Source organism: Papaver somniferum, chromosome 7 (genome assembly GCF_003573695.1).
Source record: "Papaver somniferum cultivar HN1 chromosome 7, ASM357369v1, whole genome shotgun sequence".
NCBI classification, from domain to species: domain Eukaryota; kingdom Viridiplantae; phylum Streptophyta; class Magnoliopsida; order Ranunculales; family Papaveraceae; genus Papaver; species Papaver somniferum.
In genome coordinates this window covers 179,547,419-179,557,436 of record NC_039364.1, presented here as the reverse complement: position 1 = coordinate 179,557,436, position 10,018 = coordinate 179,547,419, and the positions used below count along the sequence as shown (strand labels likewise).

General features: G+C 36.0%; 1 protein-coding gene across 1 annotated transcript; it reads right to left on the bottom strand.

Annotated features, from left to right (window-relative positions):
- Positions 1 to 2,237: 2,237 nt before the first annotated feature.
- Positions 2,238 to 9,527, bottom strand: LOC113299106 (actin-related protein 2/3 complex subunit 2A-like). Its single transcript, XM_026548042.1, has 10 exons — positions 9,415 to 9,527; positions 7,616 to 7,682; positions 6,873 to 7,080; positions 6,045 to 6,214; positions 4,722 to 4,799; positions 4,285 to 4,417; positions 4,113 to 4,204; positions 3,645 to 3,701; positions 2,661 to 2,732; positions 2,238 to 2,574 (listed from the first exon to the last, which is right to left on the bottom strand). The coding sequence occupies exons 1-10, from the start codon at positions 9,474 to 9,476 to the stop codon at positions 2,539 to 2,541; spliced, it is 975 nt and encodes a 324-aa protein (XP_026403827.1). The 5' UTR covers positions 9,477 to 9,527; the 3' UTR covers positions 2,238 to 2,538.
- Positions 9,528 to 10,018: the final 491 nt, after the last annotated feature.

Here is a 10,018-nt window from a genome sequence, read left to right as displayed (position 1 = left end):
TAAAAAAGTTGGTGGTGTACTTAATACCCTCTCATTTTTAATTAGTATTAGAACAGAAAAACACATATAGACCTAATAAGTCTGTGTTTGTAATCGGTCGAAACCTATGATTAAGGAATCAAAGCATAGTTTTTAATTTACCAAGGAAAGACTCAATGTACGTACTACCCAGAATTAAGAACACCTCTGGAAAGGAGATTTATCTCTCTCGATATTCAATCTTTTTAGGCTTCCAACAAAAATATATCTCCAGACTCTCTCAGAAGACATTTGCACAACAAGTTTATTAACTTTCATGATAAAACTATTGCACAAACTGTGAGTGCTACTACTGACCCGTGTGCAAATGAAGGATGTTCTACCTATTCAGCTCTTCTAGACATAATCAGTCTTCTTTATGAATTGCTTCAATCGAAAGAACGAAGTATTAATATTCTCAATAAAAGACTACAAGAAAGTAATGAAATAAAGATACTCTTGAGAATGAAACTCATTGACTCAAGATAAGATCTTATTCACACACTTTCAAATATTGAAGAGATTGAGAAAGATATATTTATACTAAAACCATTTTTTGGTCAAGTGAAAGATTCCTGCCTCGTAGAGAATCTTCATATTACTCAGTCCACTGAAAGGAAGAAAGATCCAAAACCTTTCAGAGCAATCACTGCACCACTTAAGAAGGTCAAAACTAATCTAGTTAAAACTCATGATATTTCCTCCCTCTTGGATGGTAAGAAAGGCCAGACTCTGAAACAGTGCAACAAGCAATCGAAAAAGAATCGTTCAAACATCATCAATGGTAAAAAAATCCTATCACTATTGTAAGGCTAATGGACATTCTTCCAAGGACTGTTTCTCAAGACTTGAAAGCAAGAGAATCTTTGATCTACAAAAGTCCTTGCATCAAATTCTCAAAGGTGTTGTCATTCTCAAGTTTAGTGAGAAGAAGAAGGAAATCTTCAAGAAACAAGTTCGTTCCCCGAAGAATACTTCTTCAGTGATTTCTTACAATTGCACTATCTCAGACTTCAACAGAAACTCTACTGATAATAGACAAAAGAATTTCCAAATATAAATATCTCATTAACAGGTTAAGAAGCCGGATCAAAAGCAAAAAGGGTGACTATATCAGGTAACTATACTCCGACTTTTAAACACAGTATCAAACATGATTAAGGATGGTATGGTTAAAATTAAACAAAATTTTAAGGGAAAGGATTTCATAGTCCATGATGAGCCAAAGCTTGCTCATCACAATTCGACCTGATTTTGTTGCCTTGTGTCTCCTTCCTCTAGATATCTGGGAGGATCGTACAATAAACGCAGACTTGTTGTTGTGATGAGATTGTTATTTATAGTTAAATAATTTTTAGGAACGCTGTATATAGCCATTGGCATGACACTAAAAGCAAGATAATAAATTGACATTAAAAGCAAGATAATAAATTGACATCTCAGTCCTTTGAGCCCTTGCTCCAAAGAGATGTATCCACCCTCAAAAGGTTACACAAGTGATTGAGTTTAATGGCTTAATGATTAACAATTGTTTATCATAATTATCTTTTGTGCACCTTAATTGAGTCAGTTGACCTGGTGCTACCACATCTTTAATAATGAGCCCAAAATGTACCGTGGATATCAACTCATATATATGTGACACATTGACACTACACAAAACCTAACTAGTATATGAGTGCCTAGGTACATTTGATGTTTGTTATGCATAATTACATGATCTTTTTCAAGGTAGACCTCGATATAGAAATATTTTTTGCATTCCTAAGATATTCTTATATAGTGGTTTTACTATAATGGGATGTCATGGGATTTCTATGGACTGAGGGATCATTAACTTCATCCGTGAAAAGCAACAGAAGCTATATAAAGTGGCAATATATAGCCATCCTACAAGTAACTCCAGTCGCAGCACCGTAGCTGAATATAATCCTTTTTCGGGGTTTAAGTTCATATAAAGCTGGAAATGGGGCATCTCGCTGGCAAGGAAAGGAAGAATCTGGAGGGAAATTATCTTATACTTTTTATTACTTAATTTTTTAATTTTTTTTAAATGTGAAAAAGAGATTTTACAAATAACTTGTCAGCAACCTAGCAACAAGATAGCAACAAGATGAGTACCAACACCTTTTTGAATAACAATTCCTAATCTATGGAAGTTGATAAATCAAATTTTACTTAATTTGGAAGTTGATAAATCAAATGTAACTCAAAGCTCATTGGAAAACTTTACTAACCATGTAACATGATAAAAAAAAAAGAGTTGTGTAACAGGGTCAGAAAGACAACTGCAAGTATAGATATCAGAATGACATGGATATTTCCGGTTATCTCTAAAAAAAAATTCCCAAACATTTGATTTTCTTAGAAGATATTGGCTGCGAAAGTAGAGTCTACTGTTAATGAACTTTCTTCCGAAGGACGATTGACACCATGGCCTAGGCAGTACACATCCTTAGAAAAGAAACAAAATAAGCTTCATAAGGTCCCATTTTCCTCGATGAGCTATGTGCTGCATTTCTATGAATTTGAATTGTTGCGAATTTCCATCAGGCTCTGTTAAAGACGAGGATAATAAAACAAAAATCAGATGAAAGGAGTATAGCACCAAAATGAGACCAAATTACACAATCGTGACAAACCAGTCGTTTGGAGGATTTGTTTTGTGCATTTTTCTTCAAATCCTCGCCTTCAGGCTTCGCACGATCAAGAGCCTAGCATAAATATCAAATGACAATTGTAATAAACGAAATATAAAAAATATCTTTCTAGTGACAAGGACGATAAATGTAATACCAATCATTCACAAACATAAAAAATAAAAAAAGGTATACATGCATTAACCCATCCGCCAGCTATTTGGTTTTACCATTCCACAACGAACCAGTTAACAAGACCCTAGCAGCTTACATGTTCAGAGTTGTCATCTCACTAAAGGAGGAGATGAGTGTACATGTCAACTACTAGAAAAATTTGAGACTTGCCTTATTTAGCTGCCAAAAATTACCAAAAGTATACCTAAAAGAGCAACCGATAGTAAAAGGAAACATTGGAAAAGTAAAATGTAGAGGGAGGAAAATGAGGCAAATGAAATATTAATATCTTCACCAAATGGAAGTGCAGACCCATGCATCAGACGCCCATTTTTGTCTTTAAAGTACATGGAAGCTAGTCATATTCAGAAGACATGGAAGCTAGTCATATGCAGAAGCCAACCACCTGTTCCAGATGCTATAAAAGGAAGCTACATCCGATATATATCACTTCAAGAACAGTATATAAGAGGAAGACATGGTTCCTGAGTGCTAGTTCGCTAGCAACCTCAAAGTATCTATTGCTAAGACTCAAATATTGAACAAGTAGAGGAGTAACTACCACCGCTCAAAAGATATTACAATCACCAAATGGAAAACACACAGCAAAAAGAATATGCCAGGTAGCTTACCATTAGACCTAACTACCAAAAGCCAAGCAAAAAAGATCAAATCATGCTTGGTCATAGCCAGATCACACAAAATTGCTTCAATTAAATCATCGAGTATGTGAGAAATCAACTCATAAGAAGGTGTTTTCATCCAATATCACTAGTAAGTAAGGCACACAGCTGACATGGAAGGAAAAGGTACCTGAATCAGTGACTCAACACGCCGTCGCATTCTCGTATGCATGAATCCTTCTGAGCACTGTGTTCATAAAGGAGAAACCAAAATACTCAATAATGTGCACAAAACTGATGTCAGCAACTAGTAGTAAGCACATATGGTCTCCGATACAGAAAATGTCAAGTGGAAACAAAAAGGCAGAACTTGTCAAATAGACAGAGTTATGTTGGAGAGTTCTAGTTCGAGGAGCAGTCACAGGAATGTGAGCGTCTTCCGAGCATCATGTAGCTGTGATCCATCTTTACTTTTCTTTGCTGGCCTTCCGTATATTAGGCCCGTAACTTTCTACTAAGAAAACTTTTATTGAGACGAGAAACTTAGAAAATAAATAAGAATGGAGACTACTAATTCAAGCAGAAATTTGGCTGAAGTCTGAAGGGATATAATGATAATTAGATATGGATGAAAGTTTCGAATATTCAGTTTACTCGCCTTCACATGATAACTAACATATGCATGGAAGGTTAACAAGCTCCAAACAGTTCTGTCCAGCTTCCGACCTTCCACATGGCGCGGATAAATAACTACAGGATGAAAATTAATCTTCATACATAAGAATTTTCAGGAAAACAAGAAAAACTATTATGATGTTTTGTGATTGTACCAAATCTAACAAAGCCAGAATTTGCAGATAAGGCTTCTGTAGGAGCTTCTTCTAACACTTGAGGAGGAGAGGGAGACCAAAAACATGGAGGGGCGTTGTTAAGTCCAGCAGTGCGCCTTGCCTCTACAAATTCCTGAACAAAAGCATAGTCTACTTAACCGGTTTTCTTAGAATACAAAATAACACTAAGAAGATAACCTTTTACGTAGTTTCACAATTATCAAAACCAATTTAGTTCATAACTACTCCTAGGGTACTTGCAGAAGATTCGAGAAGGCGCTCGCCCAACTTTCAATGTGATAGACTGGTATGCTATGTTGATAAAATTTCCGTAAAAATTCACACCAACAACGAAAAGGTAAAAAGAGAGAAGAAAAAGGTATTTCCAAGAAGCAAAGCAAATTAATAAGAAAATGCAAGGAACAGAAATCACTTACCTCCAAGAACGAAATTGCCAGAACAGTACCGATTGAATCGTTGAATCTCATTGGATACACCACAGTTACCTTGTCTGCCTGCCAGAAGAAGAACTAGATCATACATGCTCTGTGAAGATTTGGCTGGCACAATCTTGTATTCAAGTAATAAGAAAGAATCTCCAGTTGTGTATATATAATTCTATGCATATGCAGAGCTCTGGGTAAGGAACATCTGAGTATACTTAAAAAGCAGAGTAACAGAGAAACTTAAAATGGGAAACATATAAATAGAGTTTAGTGCCCATTCAACATTATGAGCAAATCCCCACAACAGCCCAACTGATCAAGAAAGGTAATGGCACCACCTGTAGCTTCGTAAGACTCATTATGTAGCAAACCAGGAAACAACAATTCCCACTATTCACATAGGACTTATTCAGGAAGGCAAAAGCACCCCTCTCTGATAATATCTACACACTAGTCCCACATCTCTCACTTTGGCACCATTTCTAAACAAACCGTATTCTACAACTTAAGTAGACGGAAATAATAAGAATGAACTAATCAAATACTACTAACTGACCGGCCTAAACGTTGATTCCAGATCCCTTTTCCAGATGATTTCATCCCTTCATATAAAGGACTCATTCGGGGGGTGGGGGGTGGGGGGGTGGGGGGGATATGAAATCTGGGCCAAGAGAATAGATGAGAATGCAAGAGAGATAAAATAAGGAATCCGTAGCGCCAGTGCTAAACTACCGTCAAGCTAAAAATACCCCTCTCTGGTCACTGGTAATATCTCTATGCTACTCCCACACCTCTCACTTAGGCAACTCACCTCTCCAATTCCTGACCAAATTTTAATTTGAAAAAAGAGTATTAGATAAACAGAAGTTAGTAGAAGGAACTAATCAAATACTAATAGTTGACCAGCCTAAATGCGAATCCTAGTTCCTTTCCTACTAATTCATAACTTCCTATGGGCTGCATGATCTGTCCTGTACAAATATAGATACCCTTCTATATGTTGGCACTAAATAACAAACGTTAACATGAAGCACCAGAATTATCTGGAATGTATTGGTTTCGTGATTTTGTTTTGACATGAAATCTGTAATATTCATGAATATCCAAAAAAAAAAAAAACTCGGGAGATACAGACACCCACAATAAGAGATATAAGCATTAGTCGATAATAACTAAATGTGGTATGAAGTACAAGTATGCACAATCAGTATCACATATTATTGATAGCTGACAACAAGAACATGGAACACGTCTCAGGCTTAATTGTCAAAGAACGATTTAATCTGTAAGTATATCAAAAAATAACAGACTAACCTCAGGAGCAAGGAAGAATGACTCCCTAGGCCGATGCACAAGAGCAATAAGTCTATCCAAATCTGGAGGAACTCTCTTTGAAGCAAGATGTTTTAGTACAACTCTTAATGGAGCCCCTAACACAACTTCCCTCACGGATGCAACCTTTTCTAAGAGATCGTATTGAAGCTCTGAACAAAACCGAAGTGACAAGTATTTGAATAAGAAAAGTTAAGATATTGAAGAGAGGGAAGAAAACTATATTTATTTAATGTTATATTTGTCAATAAGCAGAAAAACAATGATTTTAATATTTTACCAAAGAGTGCTCATCCTGTTACACGCAACCTTCTATTAAGAGATATAAGGCAAGTGCTAGTAAACTAAACTTAGATACACTTACAGTAGTAGCATCTTCTACACTGTTTATGTTGCCCCTCCAGAAAGCCTTGTTCCATAACCTTTTTTATTATTATTATTATTATTTTTTGGCCATGATCAAGGTGCAATTTAATTATTTAATTTCTTGGTTCTCACACGCACCTTAAAGCATGTATGCTGGGTAAAAGCCAAGAATGAGATTCCTTGTAAGTTAAGAAATACAAAATGTGCACAAAAGAAGGAAAACTTCCTGATTTCCTAATACACTAGCTATAAATGGCCTGACTGAGGACTCCTTGAAACCTCCGGTCTATTTTATTTATTTTTGTTTTATTTTTTTAAACTGGAGATGGATCACAATATTTTAAGTCTATCAATTGCCTAATAACCTTGAAAGAAAACAGCTAGAACACATTTCTTCTAAGCCATGGAAAACTAATGATAACCTTGAAAAGAAAACTCTTGAACCTTCATCTTGTGGAAGTTGTACCAAATCTAATCTCATCGTAAGATTATAGCCATCTTTTGGAGGATCGAGAATTTGTACAAGCGCGCCATATGCCGCCTTGATAGCTTCAATGGCTCCGAAAGGAAGTCCGTCCACAAATATAGTTTCTGGGGGAGGAGTAGGTAGTGACATCGATAGTACTAAGAATTGAGGATACCTCAAAGACACCTGCAGAGCAAAGTCAATATTAAGTGAAACCAGAATCCTCATTCTTCGGGACACCTCAAGCAACCTACTATAAAAATTAAAAGCAAAATACGATAAAGCTACGCGAAATTAGAGAGAGAAGCAAGTATGTTCTTGTTTCAGATGTTTATGTAAATTAACTCATAATCCGCTATAAACTCTCTTAGTGGAGATAGGATGTGGAAAGAAGAAGTTCAAAAGAATTACTGAGGTGATCTAAATTTTAGCAGTACACAACACATGTAACACGTTCACAGTCAAAGATGCTTCAAGTCCGAGAGGGTATGGCCAAATATGCATAGCTCATCATCCTAGTAGCTATGAAAATCAGAAAAACTTGGAATTACAAAATACAACTGAACGCACTTATTTGTCAAGAGAAAATTGTACTCCTAGTTCTTTGTGCAACTTACACAAGTTTCACCAAGGAAATTCCAAAAGGTGGATGCAATACATAACTACAACTATATTTCTCCTCCTTACTTCACAATATAAGTAGATAGATGCAAATAATGACCTGAATATGATAGCGAACATCGTCAAACTCAACAGACTGGCAGTCCAATTCAACTCCTTTGTCAAGACTGCAAAATTTATGCAAAAGTAATAGCACATGAAGATGGTTGAGAACAGTAACCAATCAGCGTTTAAATCAGGATATTACATCAGTGGTTAGTGCTACAAGCACAAGGTTTTTGACATGACAAAAAGGAGATATCACATCATGCAAAACAGGAACAAAAAGGAAAAGTATGGGAATAGGAGAGTAAACATCCCACTCTCCAACTAGGTTAATCTATTGAATTTGGTAACAAGTACACTTTAAACTCTAGTTCAATTTCCATATGATGGCAATGCACAATGACAAATGAACACATAAAAAGCTGCATGAGTACCCTGATCATTATATACAGCCAATCATGTCTTCCGTTCTTCCACGAATTACAGGCTTTTAGGCTATCTTGAAAGATTTACGGAAGGCAAAGGAAACATAAGAACAAAAACAACTCTAGGACAGGCTAATTATCTGTGAAATATAAGAATAAATCTTGATGAAAACTTACATAAGCTTAACTCGCACACAGATGCTATGCCACATAGAAAAGTATTCTGGCACAAGCGTGTTTTTTCTGTAAGTGTGTACTAATCTTAGTTTTAAATTAAAGACACGGAAGACATCAAGAACAAATAGAAGATAAAGGCAGTGTTATGGTACCAGAGACCAAAGTGAAAGACCAAGTCTCTAGGTAAAGCATGTGAAATAGCACTCCTTTTTACTCTTTCTCTTGCCAATCAATCTAACTATGATGCAGTTGGCACAGTATGTTACAACCTGAGTATATGCTGCTCAGGTAAGTTTCCCTTGCTTGAGCTGTAGGAAGAAGCATCTAAAGCAAGCTATAGAACCCATGTCATTTGCATAGGCCCATCCCATCATCATAATTCTCGATCAAGGTTATAATAGTATAATCATTTCAGTTAATGACAATGACTCCCATCCTTTGTGTTATAAGTGTAATCCATGCTGATGCTACTATAACCTAATCTTTTCACAAATTATGATTGATGATTCTCAAACTCAAAGCCAAATCTTAAAATTTTAAGAAATTTATTCTTTTCATGATAGTTTCCTTTCCTTTCCTTTCAAAAAATCATGCCATAAAACCTTGAACTGATTGCATTTATGAAACCTTGAACTGATTGCATTTATGCAAGTGTTACAGTGCGACTTTAATGATGCATTAGGAAATCAGCGAAAATAAAGTTCCTAGGCTACTTCAATATCTTACTTCAGATTCCTAAACCATCAAATAAAATCGTCTATTCCTTCGATAAGCTGCAAATCACATCACAAACTTCTAACTATTAATATTTTATCCATCATGTCATGGTGAAGACTAGAGATCAATTTTCTGACGGACTGGACACAAGAGCTTGGATGACGTCATTCATCAGTGCGTCCTAGCTATTTTTGCCAATGGAAATCCAGCTCCCGGTGCTGGTAAGCATATATCTAAAAGGAGTTATAATCCATGACTGGTCAATTATTTATAAAACGTTTTTCTTTTCTTCATCGGATTCTTTATTGCAGATAATTACATAATCGTGTCATCAATATATCGAACTCCAGAAAGAATTTCAATTGAAAGATTAACAACTTAACTGAATCAGATTTCCCTGAAAAAATAGAAATTTAGGGAAGAATGATGATCGAATAGTTTGAGAACAAGGAAACATTGCCGTGAGTTAGAAAATTAAGGACAAATATCGTACGAAAGAAATACTAAAAACAGGGAAATAAATTACATAACTCACTTCTCTACTCTGTTCAACAGAACCTGGAGCAGAAATCTCGATGCCGACTGCAATAGTATCATCTCTCTCGCGTTTCGCTCAGTCCGAGAAGAGACCTAAACTAAGAAATTAACTAGTCGCACCACGTCTTTTTAGGAAATTACATCCGCATCCCATCGCATTTACATTTGAATGCCACCTGTACCGTTTTTTTTAGAAAAAGCCTGTACCACGAGTACAAATTTGTGCACCTCTCTAAAACGGGGGTGCACATTCCGTGGGTATAAAAATGTCGCACTTTCGTGCTTATCAAACCAGAACTTGACTACTCCCTTGCATTTGATGCGCCATCTGATCCTCTATGGTCACTCCCTTTGATTCACTGACTGCTCTCTTATCCACCATTTACTCAGCCACCTATTACATTGTACAAATGAGATTATTCCGACAAAAAATATTCGTTAATGGCCATATGCACAAAATATAAGATTTTGTCATAAAATAGAACACTGAAACACTAGAGATATGATAAACAACATCAAAATGATCTAGATATATGCATTATTAGGCACTGATCAGTTGCACAATATTTATGACATAATGTGTCCAGTTTGTCGCACAATCA

Excerpts from the sequence above, each read along its gene's own strand:
- LOC113299106 (XM_026548042.1), bottom strand. The coding sequence starts at position 9,476 with ATGATACTATTGCAGTCGGCATCGAGATTTCTGCTCCAGGTTCTGTTG. Across the intron at positions 6,215-6,872 it reads ACAACTTCCACAAGATGAAG|AGCTTCAATACGATCTCTTA; the intron begins GTTCAAGAGTTT and ends GGTTTTGTTCAG. Across the intron at positions 2,733-3,644 it reads GTGTTGAGTCACTGATTCAG|GCTCTTGATCGTGCGAAGCC; the intron begins GTACCTTTTCCT and ends TATTTATGCTAG.